Here is a 27659-nt window from a genome sequence, read left to right on the forward strand (position 1 = left end):
TTGATTTAAAAGAATATAGTTGTATTTGTTTACTGTTTGTACATGTGCCTGAAACTTACTATTTACTATTTGATTGTACACCTACAACACACTAAAATTTGAACTGAATCTTACACAAACGATGTTAGCGTCTTATATACATTTTTTGTTTAATTCTTTTAAAAATTTTCCCAGACTTATGTCAGTGAGATTGAATAATATATGATCAGGTCTACTTGTGACATTTTAATACTAAAACAAATCTTGATATTTGTTCTTGTATTTATTTTAAGATATGAATTGTTACTCGTCTAAACTGCATACCGGTATTACGTCAAAGATAAGTGAAAAGTAATTATAGAAAATTAGACCTTATTACTGGAGCTTATAGGAATTATATTCCTATTTATATATTTATTAAAATATTTGTTTATTTGCATACTAATTGTAAGTCTTTATTCTATCGTCGCGTTTTCGTATCCCATTCGTTTAGAAGCAGCGACAGTGAAAAGAAAAAAGTTAAAAAAAATAAATGCTTATTAGAAAAATTTAAATATATTCTTCAAAATGAAGATTTCTTCTAAAGACTCTGAAAAAAGTGAGTATGGGCATCCTTTACATACAAATTACCTCTCCAGTTTTTCTAATTTCATGAAACTCTCTGTGATCTACTGGGAATGATATAAATGAGTGTTTAGTTTTTTGGTTCCGCGCCTTACAGGATATTTATAATATAAGGAATCTTGGTGGTGGATTTTGAAAACTTTGTTAGATAGCTAGGACCTACTAAGTTTCAGGATTGCATGGTGTGGAGTGAATTAAATGGAGATAGTGAATATATATGTATGTATTATGAGAATAGTACATAGTATAGACGCTATATGAAGTAGCGAAATTTTCACACAGGAACTTCGCTTTGAACTCAAATTCGCATTACTTCATTTCGGGTGAAATTGATGAAATTGGCTATTTTTTTATGTGCATTATAACATATATATAACTTGGATGATATTTATTTAAAAAATATTGGAAAACTTGAAATCAAGCATTGAAATTTTTATTTGGTAGGGTTTTGTGTGAACTCGTCTGTGCCTCATGATATATTCTAACGCCAATGATTCGCATTTGAACGAGTGAGCCAATATAACAACAGTTACAAGATATATAATGTATGTTTCTAAAGTTTGTGGTGCGATGATAAGCTATTAGTAATTACCTATTTTTTTCCATGATTAATAATTTTTAAGAAGTGATTGTGTTCGAATTTTAAATGTTTGTGATGTACGTTTATATTAATCGTGTTTTCAGACTACGGGTATGGAGTTCGCCATATCCAGATGCTGTGTATGTGTCTGAACATGATCGCGTTATTCATCGCCCGAGGCAGCTTAGGGGTGGCTGTACTCGCCATGACAGATACCGGGAAACGGACCAACCCCAACGTAACTGTTAGTAACAATCATACATCCGAATATAACTCCTATGTCATAACAATAAAAAGCTTCAAAAGAAAATATTGTCTGAAAGTAATTGGAAAGTTGAACATTAAATTAAAAGATGAACGAAAATACTGATTGCAAAGTCACTGTTCCCTAATATACGTGTTCTCCTAGTTTAGGTGTACAGAGCCTCTTTGACATATGTAATTTGATTTAATGACAATAAATATATTTATGCAAAAAAAAAACCATTAAGAAACATATTTTTTCAGGTATATGAATGGGATAAGAAGATCCAGGGTTTGATATTATCCTCATTTTTCTGGGGCTATACTGCGATGCAAATACCCGCTGGTCTCCTGTCGAAGAGATACGGAGGAAAACCCATCTTACTGTTTTCCTTGTTGGCTAATGCTATCATCTGCGCTCTACTACCAACGCTTGTACATTATGTAAGTAAAGTAACATCATAATCACAGCCTGTACATAGCCCACTGATGGACATGCACTTGGGAATCGCTAAAATTTAACATATATTTTAAACGTTTTTAAAAGCCACATAAAAAAATTTTATGTGGCTTTTAATTGCGCCAAAAAAGACACAGATTATTTTACTTTGAATTAAGTATATTTGTCATATCCTTTAGAATATAGAATCTAGTTCCTTAGCAACGTATTAATTGTTATGTCATTACAAATATATATATGGAATAAAAATGCGTTATAAAATTACGAATAATTATTTTATTTACTAAAAACATATTAAACTGGCGACGAGGATGTCAAACACCGTAAAAAAATACAAAAGATTAAGAGCCTCCTTACGGGGTAATTTAACAAGAACAGAAAATTACATAAATTTACAAGAAAATATTACGGAAGAAGAAATAGATTCACGACTTTACACTTTACAAGAAAGCCTTCAAAGATTCCACGATGCACAAAGAGAAATTGAACTTGAAACGGAAGAAGATCAATTAGAAGAAGAAATACAATACAGGTATGAATTTGAAGAACTTTACACAAAATTGAAAGTGAAACTGTTACTTTTTCGTAGATATAATAATAATGAAATAGAAAATAGATTGGAAAATATTGAAAATTTAGGATCAGTTAAAAGTTATACCCGCAAAGAATGTGCACCGAAAATACCATTCCAACCATACCAAGACACAGAATCCTTTAAAAATTTTGCTAGGAGATTATCCGTATATTTGTTAATGAATAATATTAACGATACGAGAATGAAGGTCTATACATTACTGTCCACACTTTCTCCAGAGTTACACGAAAAAGTATGTGACTTATGTTCACCTGAAGATCCTCTCGATAAATGCTATGAAGACCTTATTAAAATATTACAAGATTACATTGATCCAAAACCGAGCGTGTGGGCGATGCAACACAATTTTATTTCACGTCTTCAATCACACAACGAGACGGTAACTATCTACGCATCAGAATTAAAAAGACTCTCATCTTACTGTGAATTTAACTGTCAAAACTGCAAAAAGAATATTTCAGAAAATTTTCTATCACTACAATTTATAAGAGGATTAAAAGATGGAGATATACGTATTAAGATATTACAAGAAAAAGAAAAATTACAATTTTCAGAACTAATACAAATCGCGGCATCAATAGAAATGGGTAAGGTAGATAATGCCGCCATGACTAATATTCCAGGTCAAGAAAACAACAGAATTGTAAACAAAATAACACCTTCCAGAAATAACGTAACGTTAAACAAAACGAGTAAGAGAGATACATTAACAATTGAAGATTTAAAAGGAACCTGTTTCCGTTGCGGAAGAATAGGACATAGAGCTAACACGTGTCGTTCATTACATGATACTTGTTATAAATGTGGTAGAAAAGGTCACTTAGCTAAAGTATGTCTAAAAAGAAGAAATGAGGCCAATCAAATAGAGGAACAGGTAAATAACAAAATGGATGAAGACTTAGGTGAAATCAATATTATCAATGGTGAAATTGTGGATAAATATATGATAACAGCAAATATAGAAAATAGAAACATAAAAATGGAATTTGATACGGGTGCTGCATTGTCTTCGATATCCTTAAACGACTATAAAAAGTTACAAATAAATAGGAAAATTTTTAAAACAGATATAAAATTGAAAACTTATACAGGAGAAATTATTAAACCTATTGGAGTAGCATACGTTCGTTGTTACTATGATAATCAAAGATTTTATGGAAAATTATACATTATTAACAAGAATGTTGATCCAATTTTCGGAAGAAGTTGGATGAAAGAGTTACAAGTAGACATCGCTAACTTACATTCAATAGATTGTACTGATCAGAGCCTTAAGTTAGACCAGTTATTAGAAGAATATTCTACATCTGTATTTAGATCGGATATTGGAAAAATACCAAATTTCCAAGCCCATCTCAATCTAAAAACAAATGTACAACCAATTTTCATCAAACCTAGAAGAGTTCCATACGCCTTGAAATCAAAGATCGATAATGAAATAGAAAGACTTTGTGAACAAGGCTTAATAACAAAAATAGATCATAGCGAATGGGGTACTCCTATTGTTCCCATAGTAAAACCAAACGGTAGTATTCGATTATGCGCGGACTACAAAATTACATTAAATAAGGTCATAGAAGATGAAAAATACCCAATTCCAGTAATAGAAGACATATTTTCAGAGATGAACGGAGGTAAAATTTTTTGTACTCTAGATATTAGTCAAGCTTATTTAAATATGGAAATGGATGAAGAGAGTGCATTGTTACAAACGTTGAGTACACACAAAGGCATATACAAAGTAAACAGATTAATGTTTGGGGTAAAAGTTGCTCCAAATTTATGGCAAAAATTTATGGATAAAATTTTACAAGGATTGGAAGGAGTTAAATGTTTTTTCGACGACATTATGATTCAAGGTTCTTCAGAAGGAGAATTATTACAACGATTACATCAAGTACTACAAAGACTGAAGGATAATAATCTCAAAGTGAATAAAGAGAAATGCAATTTTTTTAAGCAAAGTGTTTCATATTTAGGACACATAATTGATAAGGACGGGTTACATAAAAGTAAAGAAAAAGTAAAAGCAATTACAAGTACAGAACGTCCTTCTAATGTAAATGAGTTGAGAACTTTCATTGGCATGACAAATTATTACAATAAATTTATACCAAATTTAGCTACTATTTCTAATCCATTAAATGAACTACTTAAGAAGGGAGTTCCATTTTGTTGGTCACGTTCTTGCGAAGAATCCTTTAAGAAAATAAAAGAAGAAATAATAAACGAAAGATGTTTGATTCATTTTGATAAGAATAAACCGTTAGTGCTAGCTACCGATGCATCACCTAAGGGCTTGGGTGCAGTTTTGTCACATAGACTACCAGATGGAACAGAGAGACCTATAGCTTTTGCCTCAAGGACCTTATCATCAAGTGAAAGAAATTATAGTCAGATTGACAAGGAAGCTACAGCTATATTCTGGGGTTTAAAAAAATTTTTTCATTACTGCTACGGTCGAAAATTTATTTTAGTTACAGATCACAAACCTCTCACAACAATTTTCCATCCACATAAAACCTTACCTACAATGAGTACTATGAGATTATTTCAATATGCTCACTTCTTGTCTGGGTTTGATTACGAAATCGAATACAGAAGTTCAGAAAGACATTCAAATGCTGATTATTTATCTAGATTTCCCGTCGAACAGAGCAATGACAGTAAAAGAGACCAACACAGTATATATCAATTACAACAGATAAGTACATTACAAATTAGCATAGAGAAAATTAAATCTGAAACAATTAATGACGAAGAATTACAACCGATATTACAAGCACTACAAACAGGTAAAAACCTCAGAAGTTTTGGCTACAATAATAATGAGCTAACAATGCAAGATGGCTGCATACTTAAAGGTACACGAGTATTTATTCCAAAAGGTTTGAGAGATATTGTGTTAAACGAGTTACATACTGGACATATTGGTGTAGTTAAAATGAAATAAGGTAATAAGGCTAAGATTCTAAATAACTATGGAACAGGAACGAGGAACCTTAATAGATAAAATAATTACAGTCAAGTGTTGCTTGCGACGAACCCCGGGGGTATGCGGGCGGAGTCCATACGAACTCATGTTTGGCAGAAATATAAGGACATATTTACATACAATATTTGAAAGAGATACGAATACTAGAGTACAATTAAAAGAAAATATAATTTTAAATAAACAATTTAAAGAGGGGGACAGAGTACAAGTTCGAGTATACGGTAAAAATAAAAAGTGGATTTTTGGAACAATTCAAAAGCGACTAGGAACATTACATTATCAAATAGTCACAGATGAAAACGAGATAATACGTCGACATGTCGACCAAATGCTTTCGGCACCTTTAATAGAACGTCAAATTGCGGCGGAGGGCTGTCATATCCTTTAGAATATAGAATCTAGTTCCTTAGCAACGTATTAATTGTTATGTCATTACAAATATATATATGGAATAAAAATGCGTTATAAAATTACGAATAATTATTTTATTTACTAAAAACATATTAATATTAAAGTAGATTAGTACTTGCCTGGTTATGAACCAACAAATACCGGTTAAGATGGAACATTCTAACGATTGAACCATCTCTACTCCCTGAGAAATCTCAATTCATCTTTGCATTTCATATAATATCTCGCTGATATGGTTTAAAGTTTAAAAATCCGGATATGTCCGGTCTTTCATTCACTTAATAATTCATTAACTTAATATATCTCATTATCGATATGACTATTTTAATATCAATTACACAAGTATTTTAATATGACAAAAATTATAATCTTCAATTTAATTTCAATCTCCAAAAAATAAGGGCAAAATTACAAACAAGAATATCAACTAAAATTTATGTAAGTTTAAGATGTAATATTAAAAAATAGAAACCACTAAAATATATAAAAACTAGTAGAGAGATTAGGACGTCGGACTCGCATAGTGAGATTTTTTCTTGTTAGATTTATTAGTGAGTTGTGAGCGTGGTAAGAGCCGGCCCAGCGCAGGTTGGACCCCAGAGGATAGTGTCGTCCCTATTCCTAGCCCAAGCTAATGTTAGTAATTACTAAAACAGGGCATTGCTATTATTCTTTAAAAATGTCTACATATTCAAGAAATTGTTTGTATATTAGAGCATACAATATTTTTGTCAATTTACTTTTATTTTTGTACAAAGTATAAGTAGTTTTTATATTTTACTTACCGGCTTTGCACGGGTTTAATACTGATACTAAATATACTACAGAATTTGTTTACTTACGACATCACATTACAAACTTCTAAAATTATCAGTGTTTCTTTACTATATTGTTCATGTATTATATACAAAACCTTCCACTCGAATCTCTCTATCTATTAAAAAAATCCGGCATTAAAATCCGTTGCGTAGTTTTAAAGATTTAAGCAAACATTGGAACACACATTGTTTTATACTATTAAGTAATGTATTTAGAACATACGATATTTTTGTCACTTTACTTTTGTTTCTATACAGACTTACATTAATATTAACTATTTTATCTAAAATACGGAAATTTGTAAAATCTAATATTAGTAATATTTTTCTTTACTTGTATTTCAGGGAGGATGGCAAATAGTATGCGCATGTCGAGTACTGATGGGTCTCACACAGGCATGCCTTTTCCCTGCCAGTCACACGCTGCTTGGCAAATGGCTGCCAGCACAAGAGAGGACTTCATATACTGGCATGGTTTATGGAGGTACTTATCATTATAACATAATAAAATAGGTTTGAATGACGAATTACTCAATAAGCATTTTCTCTTGTTAATAATGATTAATTGTTCGGATAAAGTCTCGTTAATCGTTAGCGAGAATAATTCAGACCATTCATTTCATTCATTCATCACTCTCCAATGCGGGTTTCTCTGATATAGTTGGCAGAAAATCTTTCAATTCATGATTACTACAATTTTTTCATTCACGACTAAGCGCTTGTCCGATTTTAGTAAGTTTCCCGTAAGTTTCAAATATTTTTCCACTGGCCTATCGGTATTATCAAAACATTATCATTATTTTCTTTGTCGTTAGACTTACGTGAACAACTTATTTACATATCATCATAATAAGGACAAAGTCAGACACATCGAGTAACTTATTAGATTACAAAATCAAAATCAAAATAAACTTTATTCAAGTAGGCTTTTATAAGCACTTTTGAATCGTCATTTTAAAATTAACTGAAGCTACCACCGGTTCGGAAAGTAGATTCTACCGAGAAGAACCGGCAAGAAACTCAGTAGTTTCTCTTTTTTAACATTTAAAAAATACAACATCATGTTAATTAAATACAATTATTTCAATTAATGTATGCTGCTTGGAAGTCAACAGGTATTAACTCTATAAAATCTTGTATCGAATAATATGCTTTTTCTACCTATGTATTTTTTACAAACGATTTGAATTTACTAAACAGCAAAGTTAAAAATTTCTGCGGAATTTTATTATTGAAACGGATACCTTGCCCCAAGAAGGATTTATTGACTTTGCGGAGACGGAAACTTGGCGTTATAAGCTTATCCTTACTCCTAGTAATTATACATAATAATACATTTTATTCATGTTGGTTAAATAATTTGACACATCAGTTTATATCATAAATTAAATGTCAATCGCCGATTTCATATGAAAGCAATACCAATTCGACCCGCGATAAATACTAGCGAACGGTCTTGGTTTTGCAATGCTGTAATTTATCAATAAAGAAAATTATATATACGATAAAGTATGGAGGAATACGCTTTCTACTTATTCTACCGCCAAACTACAGTACTCAGTATTGTTGTGTTCCGGTTTGAAGGGTGAGTGAGCCAGTGTAACTACAGGCACAAGGGACATAATATCTTAATTCCTTAAGTTAGTGCCGCATTGACGATTTAAGGAATAGTTCTCTTACAGCGTCATTGTCTATGGGTAATGGTGACCACTTACGAGTAAGTGGCCCATAAGCTCGTCCGACAATCTCCACCATAAAAAAATAAAAATCTTAAAATTGGATTGTTCAATCTGGAGATTGCACCATACATACAGACAACGTCTTTAAACCTAGTTATATTATTACAATATATCAATTTTGAATACCATTAACTACCTATGAAAATACGTAAACATATTTCTGCCCCTTTGTAGACCTAGTTTTATTGTAATAAAGAATACTTCTCTGCATTCATATTTAAAGTAAATCTACAAAAAACCAAGACCTCTGTACACTAATACAAGTATACAAAGGTCTTGGCTGTGTAATTTAAGTGTACTTGTTATACAAACGATGTTTTTACACTGTGTTTTTCTTCGAAATAATTATTTTCATAAAAATATTTTTCAATGCGAGAGTATCAAGTAAAAAGGCCCGACGAGATAAAAATCGGTGGTATAACTTTTTTCATTTATGCCTTCTTTAGTAAATTTTTGTAAGTTCTTTTTAATAAGCTGTGTTCATTCTTTGTGGTCTTTGTCGTTAGAGCGGTTTTTTTTTTGAATAACAGTTGTTTTTTCACTCGGTAAGAAAATGTTTTGCTTACGTTGTATTTACATAATTACGTAGTAGATACAGTATTTTAATGTCCTCTTTTCTTATATAAAACTAGCTGTACCCGCCCGCTTCGCTGGGCATTAGTCGCAGAAAATAAATTTTTAATTTTTCATGTTGCAAGTAATTACTGATCATCAACAATGTACAAATAATAAAGAAACAAATCAAGAAACATGCGAGATCTAATCAAATACTTAAAAATTATTTCATAATGACGAGATGACGAATATTAATATTCGTCATATCGATCTCGAAGTTTTGATTGGTTGTATCGAATAATTGTTTAATCGTTTGTTCCCTTAGTTTACATATTAACAATTAATTTTTGAAACAGCTTACGACGCTTCAGAATATGGTTTTTTTGATTATCTCTAATCGTTATACGATATGCATAGAAATTCATACAACTAACTCTCTTCGATGTCACAGAGCCTGTCGTGAATTAGTTTGATATAGTCCAAGACGATATCCATCTTCAGCTCGCAGAAACAGAATCGGATAATCGTAATAATCGTCATACGATCGATGTATTTCAACAACACCTTTTATTATGGAAGTATAGAAAAGTGTTGTTTTTCGACTTTTTCAGGAAATTTTAATTTTTTTTTTTGGAATTTTTCTCTCCGTAAGAACTATTCTTGTACTTCAAGGAATATTTAAAAAAAAGAATTAGCGTAATCGGTCCAACCGTTCTCGAGTTTTGTGCTTAGCAACACATTTAGCGACTCATTTTTATATTATAGTTATCACATGTAGATTATTAGGAATATAATTCTGGATTATTATTACATAATTTCAACACATTGTGTTGGGTGGTAGATAAATACTTTAGTGCAAACGTTAGTCTATGTAGGTACTTATCTATGAGATGACCACAGCCAGTATAACTGGACATAATACCCTAACTCCTAACGTTGACAACTCATTAGATCATGTTTGAAGTGTTTATATTATATTTCTAACAGCGCCTGCTTGAATAGGCGATATTGGGTCACTTACCACCAGGCAGCACATACAGACTGGTACGCCAGTCTTCCCCAAAAAAAAAGCACCACAAGTTAACTATGTAGCTATAAAATAAGTTATTCTTAACTACAATTTCTTACTGTCACTTGAATATTACAGAAAATATTTAGAGTACAAATAATTAAAGTAAAATTGATAATCATTACTTTTAGAAAAGTAATATAGGCTTGGAAATGTTCCACCGGGCTACTTCCTTAAGAAGCTTTGGAACTTTCTCGATCACGATTCCAAAATCATTTGCGAATTTAATTATAAAGTTTCGTTGGCGTTTATTTGTGCAACCAGATCTAAAATCAATTATTCCTCTGCAATTTACTCTGATTGAATTGACGGTGCAATTTGACATCTTAAGATTGCAGATTCTTAAGAGATTGCATTTAAATGATCCATTATGGAATAAAAAGGCAAATTTATTAAAGATTTACGATGAATGATTAAAATCTCTTCTTTACATGGAAACCTATTGAAATTAAATAAAAATGGTAATCAAATGTCAGTGAACAACTATTTTATGGATAATAATAACCCCAATAGCCCTTCAAACCAGTATAGAATAATGTTAACTAGGTACTGCTGTTTGCACTGGTACTGAAATAAATATTAATCATTTCTTATAATTATCACCAATGTTGGTGGCCAACCTTGGCAATGGAGTCGTTATGTGTGCTTATAACTAAGCTGGCTCACTTAACCTTTTAAATCGGAACACGCAAAAAGCGATACTCAAATGTTCGAATGTTGAACTGCAACTTGAAAAGTGCAATATCCATTGATGTGCCACCTAGCAATATAAAGAAGTCGCAGGTTTAATCCCGATCCCTTGGACTATTTGTCGTTCCCAATAGCACAAGCTTAAGGCTTAATTCGCACACATTTCTAATTGAGACATTGTTTCTATTCTTTAAAAAATAATAATTCAAAGAAACTAAGACACATTTGAAATGTTCTTCATCATAAAAAAAATTTTTTTTTTTTTTTAAATATAGTCGTATACTTGAGAAGACAAAATGAGTGATAAAAATCTTTCTAATTTTCTAGGCACACAAATGGGCATTATAATAGCTATGCCCGTGTCAGGTGTTTTGGCTGAAACGCAAATGGGTTGGAAACTTATCTTCTACACCGTGTCGTGTATAATGTTCGTGACTGCGGCTATATGGGCGTTCTTCTCAGCCAACAGCCCAAGAGACCATCGTCTGATGACGAACGAGGAAAGGGAATACATCGAGAGAGGGTTGAACGTTGCTAATTCCAAGGTAAATATTCAACTTCTAATGCCCTGTGACAATACATTATTTTGTGTACGTGGTACATTCTAGGATACCGAGATGGTCCAATGGTTAGAACGTGTGCATCTTAACCGATGATTGCGGGTTCAACCCAGGCAAGCACCACCGAGTTTCATTTGTTTTATTTGCGTCTGTAATACATCTCGTGAAGAAATCTGTGTCTATTTCGTGAAAATTTCAACGAAATTCTGCCACATGTGTATCCATCAACCTGGAGCGGGTCCATCTCCGTGATCCATCTCCTAAAACGGAGAGGAGGCCTTAGCCCGACAGTGGGAAATTTACAGGCTGTTGATGATGGAATATTCAAGAATTTTTTCTTGACGTCATTTAATTTTAACAATGTTTCCTATTTATATAATCAATTATAATATGTTCAAAGTTATAACTATACTTGTGAAATATTTATAGGTTTTGAGAACGCCATGGAAGCAAATATTTACGACGAAGGCGCTGTGGGCTATTATGTTGAGCCACTTTGGCTGCGCCATCGGTTTTGTCCTCTTCTTCGTCGATATGCCAACTTACTTGGAGAGGGGATTACAGATATCGTTGAAAAATGTAAGTAAATAATAAAAATATTACTTATTATTACTATATTACTTATTATATTCTTATGAAAAAATATAGTAGCAGATATTCAACGATTTGATTTTTCACCACCTACCGTCAATAAGCCAATTTGACAGTTAGTCCAAAAATGTAAAAACTTCAGTCTACATAGTAACAACTCGTAAATGTCTCAGTGTCATATGATCTTATCTATACTTATGTACTTTAGTTGACTATTATTAACTTATTTTTAATGCTGATAGACACATATGACATAATTTTCAATGACTATGTACGCATTTCCTAACGATTTTAACTAATCCTACCGTCAAAAACAAAATTGACTATTATCGCAAATTTTAGCATCAATTCTACTCCTCATAATTTGTCATTTATCATTTGAATCGTCATTTTACAATTAAGTGAAGCTACCACCGGTTCGGAAAGTAAATTATACCGAGAAGAACCGACAATAAACTCACTAGTTACACTTTTTTAACATTTAAAAAAATACAAAGTCATCTTAGTTAATACAATTATTTAAATTAATATATCTTGCTCGGAAGTCAATAGGTATTAACTCTGGGCTTTTTTATCATCTGTAAATTGTTTGTATTGAATAATATGCTTTTTTTACCAATGTATTTTTTACACATGCTTGACACGTGTTCTTCACTCGTGTGCTGAAACAAAAAGAACTATTTTTTTATGTTTTTGTCAACAGAGTGCATCATTATCAGCATTACCGTATATGGGCATGTTGTTTGGAAACGTCGTATCAACATCTATCTGTGAGAAATTGTACAACAGAGGATATTTGTCACTGCTCAATTGCAGAAAGCTTTTCAATTCGATTGGTAATTATACTTGTATTTAATCATTTTATGATACAGTTAAATAGAATTTTCAATTTTCGCGTGAAATATTAATAACTTATTCGTTACAAGCTCTCTTGTTAACAATACTTATATCATTGCCTAAAGTTTGTTATGTTCTATGGTAACCTTATATAGATTTACGCTTAGTTTTTAATAATGTTCTTATTCCAGGGTTCATTGGTATGGCTATTGGTCTGCTAGTGCTGTCGTTCATCGGTCCAGATAACAAGAACATAGCGGTCGTCACACTGATCGTAGCACTCACTTTGAGTGGATTCTGGTCTGCGGGTTTCATGGTTTGTTTAACATATTTAGTTACGAATATAGCAAAAAAGCTGAGATGGCCCAGTGGTGAGAACGCCTGCATCTTAACCGATGATTGCGGGTTCAAGCCCAGGCAAGCATCACTATATATATGTGCTTAATTTGTGTTTATAATTCATCTCGTGCTCGGCGGTGAAGGAAAACATCGCAAAGAAACCTGCATGAGTCTACGAGATTCTGCCACATGTGCATTCGACCAACCCGCATTGGAACAGCGTGGTGGAATATGTTCCAAACTCTCTCCTTAATGAAAGAGGAGGCTTTATCCCAGCAGTGGGAAATTTACTGGCTGTTACTAAGTAACTCTGTCTGTCTGTCACTATTTCACTACCAAACCAATGAACTGAATTCGATGAAATCTGGTGTAAAGCAAACTTGAACTCCAGGAAAGGACACCTGACATCCAACCCCCTTTATTCCAAGCAAAGCCGCGGGCGATAGCTAGTTAATAACAAAATGATCATTTTCCAGATGGCCCATTTGGATCTATCACCAAACTACGGTGGTGTTATGCTCTCTATAACAAACTTTGTGGCTAATTTCGGGAGTATCATTACGCCTATCGTCACAAGTTTGATTCTACGGAACGATCCAGTAAGTTTCTTGTATTTGTTAAGACAAATGTTTCTAATCATATCATTGACGAATAAACTTGTTAGTAATTAAAAATCTAAGAGATGACTGATATATCCCAATATTAAAATTTAGGAAATTATAATCTATACCAATATTATATTATTATAAAGAGCTGAGATGGCCCAGTTATTACAACGCGTGCATTTGAACCGATGATTTCGGTTTCAAACCCAGGCAAGCACCACTATATAGATGTGCTTAATTTGTGTTTATAATCCATCTCGTGCTCTGCGGTGAAGGAAAACATCGTGAAAAAACCTGCATGTGTCTAATTTCATCGAAATTCTGCCACAAGTGCATTCCACCAACCCGCATTGGAACAGCCTTCCAAAACCCTCTCCTTAATGGGAGATTAGGCCTTAGCCCAGCTGTGGGTATTTAACAGGCTGTTACTTTACTTTTTTTTTACTAATAATTATAAATTTGAAAGCAACTCTGTTTGTCTGTCGCTCTTTTGCTATCAAACCGCTGAACGAATTAGACGAAATATGGTATGAAGCAAATTTAAGCTCCAAGGAAGGACATAGGCTACTGTTTTTGCCTAACATATGACAATCCATAAAACACGAGTGAAGTAGCAGGCGGCAACTAGTTATCAAAAAACTATAAACATTTCCAGAAAAAATACCTTATTTAATAATGTTGCTATGTTTTACAGACAGACGTAAGTCGTTGGCGCATTGTGTTCATCGTGACAGCAGTGGTGACCATTATTTCCAATACTGGCTTCGTATTGTTTGGGAGTTCAGAGCGGCAGGAGTGGGATGACCCTGACTATCTGGACAAGAGGAAAGCTGATATAGGTGAAGCAGATTTTCAATTATCTTTATTGATAGAAATTATTATAATGAAAGGAAATAATGCCAAAATCCAAATCAAAATGTACTATATTCAAGTAGGCTTTTACATGGACTTTTGAATCATCATTTAACAACTATATTATTAAGTGAAGTAATCGGTTATAAAAGTAAATTCTAAAAAGAAGAACCAATAAGAAACAGTAATGTAATGACCTTGGAAATGGAAGATATACCTTATTAATAGTCTTAATATGATCGATAAAGATAAGTTCGTCCAGTTTTAAAATTTTTCGAGCAATCGGCTTACAATTGAGTTATATGTACTAGCGGTGTTTAATACCTTTCTCTCTTTTAGAGGGGAGGAGGTTATTGCACCTTATTCATTTCTATCTTCATTACTTAGGCTCATTTGATAGAATTACTTTATCCCCCCCCCCCCATGTTTCAAAATAGATCATCATACTAAAGTAATATTAAATTCCGACTATGTTGCATTCATACATATGGATCTGATAACCTTCTTTTTTTAAGTTGTATTATGTTCAATGTTCAAACCGTTTTATCAAAGACTACTGTGTAATTAAATAACATTATTTTCTTACAGAGGAAATGATGCCAGCCCTAACACCTGTCAAGGATGAAAAAGACTGTAAAGAAAATGAAAAATAAAATGACTACAAATATAATTTGTATATAATTAAACTGAATTGACAAGACTATTTAGCAATACGATTTATTTTTAAGTTTAAAGCATGTAAATAAAGTTAATTTGAAACAAAAGAGGTTTTTTTTGTCTGTAGACGTGAAAATATAGTACAGACTTCTAAATAAAAATGACGAAAATTTTATTTGAAATATTGGACAACATCACAAGCATTAATCTGATCCCATATTTAAGTAGCTAAAGCACTTATGTTATGGAAAATCAGAAGTCACGACGGTACCACAGACACACAGACCCAAGACAACATAGGAAACTAATGAACTTTTTCTACATCGACTCGGCCGGGAATCGAACCCGGGATCTCGGGCGTGGCTTCCCTTGAAATCCGGTGTACACACTACCCGATCACAGAGGTCGTCATAAAATAGCATGGCTTGGCATAACATTTTAAATTAGTATTATTAAACTAAGCGGTCTAGTTAAAAAAAATAATGAAAGCAATATTACACCGCATAAATCGTTTCTCCCAGAGGATAGATATTATTCGAAGATTTCCTTCGGGTAAAAAAGGATAAACGGGAAAATATCACAATAAAAATCGTTACTAATTTATATTATTTCTATAAATTTATTTGTTATGTAACGATGATGATACGACTCGCTTAGTATATTTCAGTTACTTTTACAGTATATTGTCATACGGTATTGTGTTGTGGGGCAACTCAGCCGCCATCCATTCTATATTTGTGCTGCAGAAGAGGGCTATTCGTGCAATCTATAACCTAGAAGCTAAAGAATCGTTAAGGAATAAATTTGAAAAAATCAAGATATTGACTCTCTTTCTCAATAAATATTAGAATATTATAAAAAAAACTCCACTGAGTTTTTTTCACCGGCTCTTCTCAGGTCAGGGTATTTTCTTTTCCGAACCGGTGGTATTGTTTCAATTGACCATCAATAAGGAAGTGTAATACTTCTATATTGAATAAAGTTAGTAGTTGAGTTTGATTTGAGTTTAATAACAAACGCTACTCAAAAACATAGGAGCGAAAACGTTATGTTGAGCCAATAATTAATTTGATAATATTTTTAAGGCTTTTGAGGAATGGTACCAATGTGTAAAACATATAATTTGCTATGTCATACCTTCGTTTTTGAATTGGCGTAGAAGTGACATCAAACAAACAATCCAACAACATATATAACACATATTTCGCAAATGTGGAACAGTTTAGATAACAGATTAAAAAACCGGCCAAGTACGGGTAGAACTCGTGCACATAGGATTCCGTACAAAAAATAATTAAACAATGTCATAATTATGACATTCATTTTATTTTATTTGTATTTGTAAAAATGATTAAAATCATGTGTTTCGTATGGAGAATCCTTTTAATATTAATTTTATTGGCTCAATACATCCGTAAAAAATGTCCCACTATCACAGTTCATGAGATATAGACTTCTGACAGACGGACAGATGGAAAGACGTACAGTGGAGTCTTAGTAATAGATTCCGTTTTACCATTTGATTGCGAAACCCTAAAAACGACCGAAAACTTTTATTAAAGAAGCAAATATAACCCTTTAAGCAACATTTTCTTATCTAAGTAATTAGGTTTGATAAATTCTGAAAAAATAAATTCATTCAGCCAGAACTTGTTGTATAGCTCAACACGATTTATGCAGAGCGAGGTCTAATACGCCTCGTACATCTCTTGCGGTGCAGCTAAAAAAAACTTAGAATTCTCTGTCGTGCGGAGGCTATAGCACCTATTTGATATATTTTAGGAAAGTGATATATTTATATGATACCTGATAAAAAAATAATGCTATGTTGTATCTAATTTAATATGGGATCTATGACCAGCTAACGCAATGTAGAAATAAAATTCGATCGCATCACATCAAGTTTTAGTTTCTTAAACGTTACGGGGCCTAAAAAACCACGAACTGGTATTATGATAGTTTTCATTCGAAGTCTTGAATAAAAAAATTGAAAAATGATGCCCGTGCAAATGTAATAAAAGTAACAACCTGTAAATTTCCCACTGCTGGGCTAAGGCCTCCTCTCTCATTAAGGAGAGTGTTTGGAACATATTACATAACGCTGTTCCAATGCGGGTTGGTGCACATGTGGCAGAATTTCAACGAAATTAGATACATGCAGGTTTCCTCACGATGTTTTCCTTCATCGCCCAGCACGAGATGAATTATAAACACAAATTAAGCCCATATATATAGTGGTGCTTGCCTGGGTTTGAACCCGAAATCATCGGTTAAGATGCACGTGTTCAAACCAATGGGCTATCTCCGCTTTAAATGTGTTAACAAACTTTTCTGCACATCTATAGTTATAGAATAGAATATGTGGAGTGTAGGCCTTCACCAAATATGGGTTTAATTTGTGTTTATAATTCATGTCGTGTCTCGTGGTTGAAGAAAACATCGTAATAAAATCTGCACGTGTTCGACCCTTCGTTGACCTTTGTGCAATTTATATATTCTTCATCCCTTTCTAGTCATGTTCACGGTTGTTTCTTACTTGCCTATTGCGATGACGATGACCCATTGCCTGATAACATTTCATCAACCAGTTTTATTTATAAATTTAACATTGTATATTTTTTGCGAGCCCCAATGTAGATATCATCATCTCATCAGATATTCTGCCGTCAGTAGGACTCAGTATTTTTGGGTTCCAGTTATATAGGTCAGTGAGTCAGTTTAACAACAGACACAAGAGACATAACATACAATTTTCAAGGATGACACCTATGTATATAGCACAAAAAACACCAAACATAATGCCTATGTGTAAAACTTCTTCAGCGAATCAGCCCTCCTGGGATGGTCTATGTCTAGCTACGAGATTGTGCATGGGCGGTGGTGACCACTTAGTCTAAGTGACCACTATGGTGAAATGCTATCATCTTCGAGTAATAAATCTTGATAGAAATGTAGTATATGTTTTCTTTATTATAACGAAAAAAAAACAGCTCATATAATTTTGAGTTTTTGTATTTAATTAAATGAGAAGGAATATTGAAAGAAAATGTATTTGTGACATATTAATAAATCCTTACGCCGGTTCTTCTCAGGTCAGAGGGAATTTTTACTTATATGTAATGCTTCTATATTGAGTAAAGGACTACAATTTATTTCTCAATATTCACCTATTGTAAAATTTTACGTTAATTTTTAATGAATAATTTTATTTCAAAATAAAATAAATATCCTTCGTCTTGCTTTGAAGACTAACGAACACTACAAAGGCAACTTATTGGGTATCTCTACTATTATTATAAAAATTAAAATTAGTTTCATAGTATGTAAAAAGTAATTGTTTGGACTAATGACTCAAATAAAAATTCATTGGTACAAAAAGTAACGACATTATTCCCGAAGGTTATGAATTAGAAATTATACTTACATTTTCTTTATTAGTTTTAATCGCGTAAAACGAGCTGGAGGCTCACCTGATGGAAAGTGATTACCACCGCCCATGGACATCTGCAACACCGGGGGACATGCGCCTGCGTTGCCGGTCTCTAAGAAAGTGAAAGAAAGATAGAAATGTTTATTAGGATACGAGACAAAAGAAAAAGGATGAAAAGTATAAAAAAATAAAAAATATATGAAATAATTAACTACTGGCTAACTTAATCTAAAAAAGAAACCAAAACAATGATAATTAATGTGTCCTCAAAGGTGCACCAGTCAACTTTCAAGTTGGGTTCCAACTTTAAAAAAAGTTAGTTGTAAATATTTCTATGATTTAGAGTTTTTCAACTGTTTTCAAAAGGAAGGAGGACATACTTAATTCGTCGTATTGTATGTTATGGTAAATCAGGTCAGGATGCAATGATTGAATCTCAGATAAATAAAATTTTAACAAAAAGAAAAACCGACTTCAAACAAAACACTATTTTAAAACAAATAAAAATGCACTAAAAAGTACTAAAAATAATTGCATATTTAACATATTTTTAAGAGTCCGCGTAGGTAAAATGAAATGAAAAATATTAGACTACTTAAAAGTCGATTTACGATTATATAACGTAGCTATAGTTATTGTTATATATATTTGGAGCCAGTGTCAGTCACGGGCACACGCTTCAACAATCAAAATAAAAAAGCGATACGAGCCTCTTGATTGACCCAGTATAATATCGTATAAAAGGTAATTTGTAAGAAATATATTTCTTAAAGTATTCTCGTATTATTTTTTGATAGATATAGTATAGGGTTGGCTGACACCGACTCCAAATATAGCAATAATTATAACTACATTATATAATCGTAAATCGACTTTTAAGTAGTCTAATATTTTTTATTTCATTTTACCTACGCGGACTCTTAAAAATATGTTAAATATGCAATTATTTTTAGTACTTTTTAGTGCATTTTTATTTGTTTTAAAATAGTGTTTTGTTTGAAGTCGGTTTTTCTTTTTGTTAAAATTTTATTTATTTTTTGATTTTAAGTGAAGCTGATGTAGACTAACTAATTTTTCTTAATATGGATAGATTAAGCGTGCCGTTTATATGAATCAGAAACTACTTCGGGTACAATTTCAAAAGAAACTTTCGAATAAAGCAAAAATAGACTTTCGAAAATGCGGCTTTAATACGTCATGCGGCATAAACTACAAGGTACCACCCTCGAAAGAGCTGAAATCGACCTCAGTAAAAAAACTTTGCAAAAGAGCTATTCGTATGCTATGTCGTACATCATATGACATCACATCATATACACAAAATTTGATTAAAGACAGTAAGAAATTCTGCCCCAAATCGCACCCTAACTGTAAGTCTTTTAGGAGTTCCGTCAATACAAAATATAAAATATATAAAACAAAGTCGCTTTCTCTGTCCCTATATCTTTAAAATTATGCAACGGATTTTGATGCGGTTTTTTTTAATAGATAGTGTAATTTAAGAGGAAGGTTTGTGTATATAATAAATGAACAATATAGTAAAGAAACACTGACAGTTTTAGAAGTTTGCAATGTGATGTCGTAAATAAACAAATTCTTTTGTATATTTATTATCAGTATTGCACCCGTGAGAAGTCGGGGCGGGTCGCTAGTTGATTATAATATTCGATTATGACAATTACATGAACATAACCACGTTCCGGGAGGTGATTCAAATATCCAAGTAACCCATAAATAAAAGATTCGACCGAGTATTGCTAACGTGCTCCTCAGAATTGTTCCGTACCCTCCTGTTCCGTTAATTTGTCATGGATCCTATGCTCAGAACCTTACCAAACTTTCACCAAACTACCCTTAAAGCATATCCTTCATAATAAAAAACGAATCATCAAAATTGTTCAAACCAATTTTGAGTTATTCACCTATTTATCGCGCACATACATAATGCAAATTTATGACTTATGTCGTTTTCTTCCGGATACCACCAGCGGAAAAAAATAAGATTAAAATGGGACCCCACGGGGAGCACTACCTTTCAACCAAAAAAAAATTATCAAAATCGGTCCACCCAGTAAAAAGTTATGAGGAAAAAAAAAATATACAGACGAATTGATAACCTCCTCCTTCTTGAAGTCGGTTGAAAAATGGGAAAAATGAGATGGCTCTAAAATTTTTGATACTTAATGTAAATGTAAATTTTTCTATATTTAAAAATAATAGATTTTTCAGGCAAGTTAATTTTTATATTATAATTAAATTTAAGAATCATACAACCAATTTAAATATAGACGTTTTAATCATTGTCGTGATATATAAATATATACATATTATATGTGATTTACACCTCAAACGTCATTCAGATGATGTTGACATCCTCACAATACTGAAGCAGAAATAGATTAGAAGTTAATCATTTCAGACATTGACATGTAAACATTCCAAAAAATCCTATCACAACGGAATAAGGTTCAAAATCGAATGAAATCATTATATTGTTTGATAGGGACTGTATTGACTTAACAATATGTATTCAAGAATGAATTAATGTAAATAACTTGAGTGATAACGATAGCGAGATTCATTAGGCGTTTTGTCTACAAGCGATTTTTAGCTTTTTTGTCAAAACCGTTACAATTATTTATATTTTTTTTATAGAATGGTGTTTAATGATTTGATAATACAATGGACGTGGAGTTTTTAAGACACAAATATGAAGACAGCCATGATGGGGTCATTACAAGATCGAGTAAGTCCATATTCAAATTTACTACAGAATAATTTTAGCTCCAAGTGCCTTAATTTATTACCATGGTTAGGATAGTTGATTCTATAGTAAAATATCATAGAGTATTATGGAAATTAAAAGTCAGAGGAGGAAGGATTGGCATTGGGGTGGCTTATTTGGCACTTTCCTCAAACCAAGATTCTAAAAAAAACTTGTAACGTAATTTATTGGCAATCATTGAAAGAAAAATAACTATTAGTAACTATAGTTTTCTTTATCATTAATTTCATCGTCATTTCCCTGATAATCGGTTTACTTTGAATTGAACGGAAAGAAAACCAAATAAGAATCAAATTTATGACAATCCTAGATAAAAATATTTTGATTGTACATTTTAACTAAGTGGAATTTTGTGTAGCCAGCCCTTGTATCAAAGTTAAAATAATAAAAGTATCTTTTTGGTTTTATTTTTGAAATATTTATAAAATATCATTTTAATTTTAATTTCAATCGCATATTTTAATGTATGTTTTTATTTTCTACTATATAATTTTACTTTAAATAATGTTTAATTTATATTTTTAGTAGTATGCATGTTGTGACTACCTGTAAATAGTAACTTTTACTTTGATAATTTTGAAATGTTATTTACTCTTCATGTGATATTGTATCTACTGTTGGTTGTCCTAATAAAAAAATATATATATATATAATATATATAAATTAAAAGTTACTAGAAATGTTCAATCAGCAATTTTTAAAAACATCTTATTGAAATATTTAAAATTGATTTTTATCTTTTTAGAATTCAAAATCGGAGATCGACATCTACAAATAATTTACATGATCATATGTTCTCTGTCAATGGGTTTGCTCAGAGGTAGCAACGGAATCGCAATCCTCGCTATCACAGACCACACGAGAAGCAACAACACTATATTTCAGGTAAAAACGAGGTATTTGGAACTTATAATTGTAAAGAATAAAATACCTTACAGCAATATACATAAGGTTGAATTAATGATACTAGTTTTATAGTATATTCTATTAATTCTCAATTATAGTATATTCTATTATCGTCCGTGTGGTCCCGGACTAGAATAAGACCTCCCCAACTCTACCCGTGGGTGTCGTAAGAAGCGACTAAGGGTTTATATTAGGGCCCAGTGCATATCACCTGCACTTTGGGCCACCCGTACGATGGCGGGTAAACCACCACAATAGCATTCCCAAGGAGGGTTAGTGTCAGGCAGGCGGCCGACTTTAAAAATTTAAGCCAAAACTTTTAGCAGCATGGATAATGGAAACCATAGGAATGATAGGGCTAGGGCGTACCCCACAGGCGACGCGCAGGGGCAGCACCCGGCTCCTGTGGGAAATGGACAAGGGTTAAGGGGACGAGCACCAAAACGGGCGGGTGCGACGTAAGAAGCGAGCTCGGAGTGTGAGAGAGGTAAAATTGAGGTGTGCGAGTTGGAATGTAGGTACGATGTCTGGAAGAGGAAGAGAGCTAGCAGATGTTTTGAAAAGACGACGGATAAATGCAGCGTGTCTGCAAAAGACAAAGTGGAAGGGTGCAAGGGCTAGGGAAATAGGAGAAGGATATAAGCTATTCTATTGTGGAAGTGATGGCAAGAGAAATGATGTGGGTATAGTTTTAGATAGTAAGCTGAAAGAATGTGTGGTGGATGTAAAAAGAGTGAATGATAGACTGATAGCGATTAAATTAATTGTGGACGACGTGACACTGAATTTATTAAGTGTCTACGCACCACAGTCAGGCTGTGAGGAGAGCGTGAAAGAAAAGTTCTGGGAGGACTTTGATTGTCTGCTGATGAGTTTACAGGATAGCGAGGAAGTCTACGTGGGTGGTGACTTTAATGGCCATGTAGGAAGAGAGAGTGACGGATATGAGAGGGTGCATGGTGGGTTGGGATTTGGGAACCGGAACACTGACGGCGAGGCACTTTTACAAGCTGCCTGTGCCTTCGACCTGGCTATAACAAACACGTGGTTTAAGAAAAAAGAGGAACACCTAATAACTTACAAGAGTGGCCACCACGCGACACAGATAGACTATTTCCTAGTGAGGCGGAGGAGTCTATGCTGTGTTAAAAACTGTAACGTGCTGCCAGGCGTAGCATTAGTCACCCAACACAGACTTATCCTAATGGATGTTAAATTAAGTGTCTCGCCCAAAAACAGCCGAATACGGCCCCCTCCTAAGACACGATGGCGTATGTTAGAGAATGATGAATGTGACCCAATCCAACCTATCCACAATTATAGATCGAAAAAGTATATTATTTTTGAATCCATAAAATACATCTACAAAGTGCGTATAATCGAGATATTACGATATAAAATCCATTAAATTCAATGAATGAGTCGAGATGGCCCAGTGTTTAGAACACGTGCATCTTAACTGATGATTGCGAGTGCAAACCCAGGCAAGCACTGTTTCATGTGCTTAATTTGTCTTTATAATTCATCTCATGCTCAGTGTAACTAATCCCTACCTAAAGTATTAATATATAATTTTACGTTTTTATTTTAAATTGCGTTTTGGCTCGTGATTTCGTCTAGATGGTTTGGACCCAATATACGTTATGTATGCGTAATAACCGTGTTCTTTTAGAGCGTCAGAGATCACATGCTCAATCGACTATAGCGGAGTCAAATAAAACTAGGTTAATCATTTAAATACGTGTTATAATAATAATTTGTTTAATTAAAAAAAATAATAAATAATCAGATGTATGAGATTCCGGTCCCATTTCCTTTAGCACCTCTTACGAGTAGCTGAAGGATGTCGCTCCAGCCCATCATTTTATATTTAACTAATTTTGAAAAATATAAAAGTGGGGGGGAGGTTGAATTGGCCCCGCGCCCGCCATCAACAGTAGATTCCAACCATTGATCGGCGAACCTTCCTCGAACATGGGACGTGCACTTTTATAGTGCGCACACACTTTGTAAAATAATATACGTATAAAGTGGAACTAAAGTCCAACAGGTATCATAGACGTAGCTGAGGTGTATAGAAGACTCATAGTCTTACTTATAAACTAAACCGTGGTTCGGTAGATTTCACAGTCGTAACTGCGGTGTATAAAATATTATTGTCTTATTAATAAACTAGACCGTAGTCCAGCAGATATCACAGCCGTAGCTGAGGTGTATAGAAGACGCATAGTCTTACTTATAAACTAAACCGTGGTTCGGTAGTTTTCACAGTCGTAACTGAGGTGTATAAAGAGTAGCCAATGGCACAAAAATAATAATCAATGTGAGGATCAAAGTCTCATAAATAGTAAACCAGTTATCGCTGAGGAAAACTGTAGCCATGGGTTCAACCCTGGATTATCACAGCATCAAATCACTGTCTCTCATACCAGTTCAAGCGCACTGTCAGGCGGCCTAATGTAAGGAATACGTATTTCGTTCAAATATCCACTAACGCAGAGTGTTGTTATATCATATATATATAATACGTAATAATTCCAAACATAGTGGAATAAAATTCGACGAAACTCATAGATTACCGCGTAGGAATCATACGAGTGAATATAACACAATTTGTTATATTTTCTACCGTAGTAGATTATAAAGTATGAATATACATCATAACCGTATAGTTGTGTGATCGTTATCGCCGTACTCTCTTATAACTAAAACTTAAAACTAAGACTTATATCTAAACCGTACGTTTCCTTAACTAGCTTATAAACCTATTATACGCTTCACATATTTCGTTTTACTTAAACCTAAAGTGGATATAAAACTTAACTTCAACCTACAACAGGCACACACCCGATACTAGTTTACCCAAACCAGCACAAAGCACAGATCATTAATTGCATGTGATAATCAATTTCAATGTGATATGCAGACTTATAACTAAATTAGGTGTCCTACTTCATGTCTCGTATGATATTCTTAACACTAAACTAAAGGGGCGTCCCTAAAAGGACGAACATTTTGCTACAAACGACACTTCTCGTATAAAACGATTAGTGCGCCATGATTGTGTATATAGTTATTGCAGCCTGGATGAAATCCATTATTTGAGCCCGTCACTGCATGAACGTATCACTTCAGCTTATTACAGCCTCCGCAACGCCCTGCAGCATTCGGTCGTGATACTGGTACTACCGATTGATGAAAGACATCAACAACGCCATCGTAACGTCAACCAGCCATAGCTCAGTACCACATAGTACATACACTACTCTAGCAACCCAGTAAGACAGAGTGAGGGATATTACCATATCGTTATACAGTAACCTCGAACCCCGAAACCATCTCACATAGGCAGCCTCCTCGGCAACAGAAGGGGGGACACTACCGTATCGCCGAAGACGTTATACAGTAACCTCAAACCCCGCAACTGTATCACCGAAGCAAATTCAAGACGACATCGCCACGAGGGACACTAATGCAGCGATCAAGCCGCACAGCCTCAAACCAAGCGTCGAATCATCAAGAATCCACCAGAGTATATGCAGTACAGTATTCGTGCGCGATCATTATGCATGTGCACAATACAAATATATTATAAAGGTTTTGTTATTAAACAATAATAATCTTAAAACAAATGGATCATCGTCTTTGTGATCGTACCAATAAGTATGCTTTTATGCATATGTCTGATAATATTTATAGAGTTTTTAAAACGACCGCTTTACGAACTTGCGTCCGTCGATCGACACAGTTTTACATTGAAGAGTTTAGATTTTAATTGTTACACGAACTTATGTTCGTCAATCATCACAGCAAACCTGTGATCGTACCAAAACAATGCTTGTATGCAATCTGTTTACTGACAATATTTATAGATTTCTTAGAACGACCGCTTTACGAACTTGCGTCCGTCGATCGACACAGTTTTACAAGAAGAGTAAACTCTTCAATATAGTATATTCCATAATTAATAGTCATTGAGGTAAACCTCTGACATCAGTATGTATCGCCCCGTACATACGTATTTGCAATTAAATATTTCCAATACGGCCACCATCAAACCGTTTTATATCATATTGATATCATTATTAAATTTTATATAATATATATGATGTCTCATTGAGAACATTCATTTATATGACGGCCTGCCATACCGTCATTTGTAATAATAATTTGTATTATTGCACGCGGCCGGTGCAGCGAGCGCGTCGCTCCGCGCGTTCAAATTGCACCGAGTCGCTGGGCATCATAGCCCCTATATATGCCTGGCGATGAGTATGACATTCGGCGCGGTCTAACGTTAAAATCAATACATGAAACATATTATTTATTACACGAACGTTATCCACAATAATGTATATTAAAAAAAAGTATGTTTATTATAATGCCATTCCTTTTATCATCCTTATTTATTACATGTATATGTATTCAATTACTATGCAATGTAATCTCTATGTATGTTTTTATGTTTCCGTATATGTATTTATGTGTGTATGTATGTATGTATGCATGTTTTTAATATTTCCAAAACAACGCGACCAATTTTGATTACATTTTAATACGTGCTTTATATGGTTCACCGACGACTTATATTGAACCCGGATAGTTGCTCTACAACATACTTTAAAAAAAAAATGTATTAAATCAATCACATTCATTCTCATGTATATAGTATAGTCCGTTACATCAGCGGTGAAGGAAAACATCGTGAGGAAACCTGCATGTGACAAATTTCATAGAAATTCTGCCACATGTGTATTCCACCAACCCGAATTGGAATCGCATTTAGCCCAGCAGTGGGAACTTACAGGCTGTTGTCTTAAATTTTCGCGATTACACATTGAAATAAAACTAGTTATAACGGATTTCAATCGTGTCTACCCGTGACCACGAACGCTGTAAAGTGCTCGAAACGTCGGGATGCCTAAAATAATTAATATACGCGATCCAAATCCGTTATAGCTAGTTTTATTACAGGCTGTTGTTGCTTGCTTTGCCTGCAATGACATGACAATTCAACGGACGGCCATGTTTGACATTCATGGATGCATTTAGATAATACCTTACAGGGTTGAGGTAGAAAACTTATATATGTTTAAATCGGCTTGTTGAATCCGGACTTACATGTACTTTAAAATAAAAGTGTACGTACAATCTACTTGCAATACAATTGACGACCTCGAATTGGTAGAGTGGCGTGTACCCTGGTTTTCATGGGTACGCCACTCCGAGGTCCTGGTTTCGATTCCCGGCTGATTTTATGTAGATTATCGTTAGTTTTCTATGTTGTCTTGGATCTGGTTGTTTGTGGTAACGTCATTCATAACACAAGTGCTTTAGCT

General features: G+C 33.5%; 1 protein-coding gene across 3 annotated transcripts in view; it reads left to right on the forward strand.

The window, feature by feature from the left end:
- The first annotated feature begins 442 nt into the window (after positions 1-442).
- LOC124533981 (putative inorganic phosphate cotransporter) overlaps positions 443-27659 on the forward strand; it is a 44959-nt gene continuing 17742 nt past the window's right edge. Inside the window, exons 1-12 of one of the 3 annotated variants that reach the window (XR_006966713.1) lie at positions 443-577; positions 1288-1427; positions 1691-1870; positions 7051-7189; positions 11086-11303; positions 11748-11897; positions 12613-12745; positions 12938-13062; positions 13562-13684; positions 14385-14529; positions 21285-21375; positions 22160-22292. Coding sequence is in view for 2 of the 3 variants with exons in the window: in XM_047109565.1 (XP_046965521.1) it covers positions 547-577; positions 1288-1427; positions 1691-1870; positions 7051-7189; positions 11086-11303; positions 11748-11897; positions 12613-12745; positions 12938-13062; positions 13562-13684; positions 14385-14529; positions 15131-15195 (1449 nt within the window). In the remaining variant the exon portion in view is untranslated. Of the gene's footprint in view, positions 578-1287; positions 1428-1690; positions 1871-7050; positions 7190-11085; positions 11304-11747; positions 11898-12612; positions 12746-12937; positions 13063-13561; positions 13685-14384; positions 14530-15130; positions 15213-21284; positions 21376-22159; positions 22300-27659 lie in introns of those variants that run through there. The other 2 variants (XM_047109565.1, XM_047109564.1) reach the window with 2 other exon arrangements.

This window comes from Vanessa cardui, chromosome 12 (genome assembly GCF_905220365.1).
Source record: "Vanessa cardui chromosome 12, ilVanCard2.1, whole genome shotgun sequence".
Taxonomy (NCBI): Eukaryota; Metazoa; Arthropoda; class Insecta; order Lepidoptera; family Nymphalidae; genus Vanessa; species Vanessa cardui.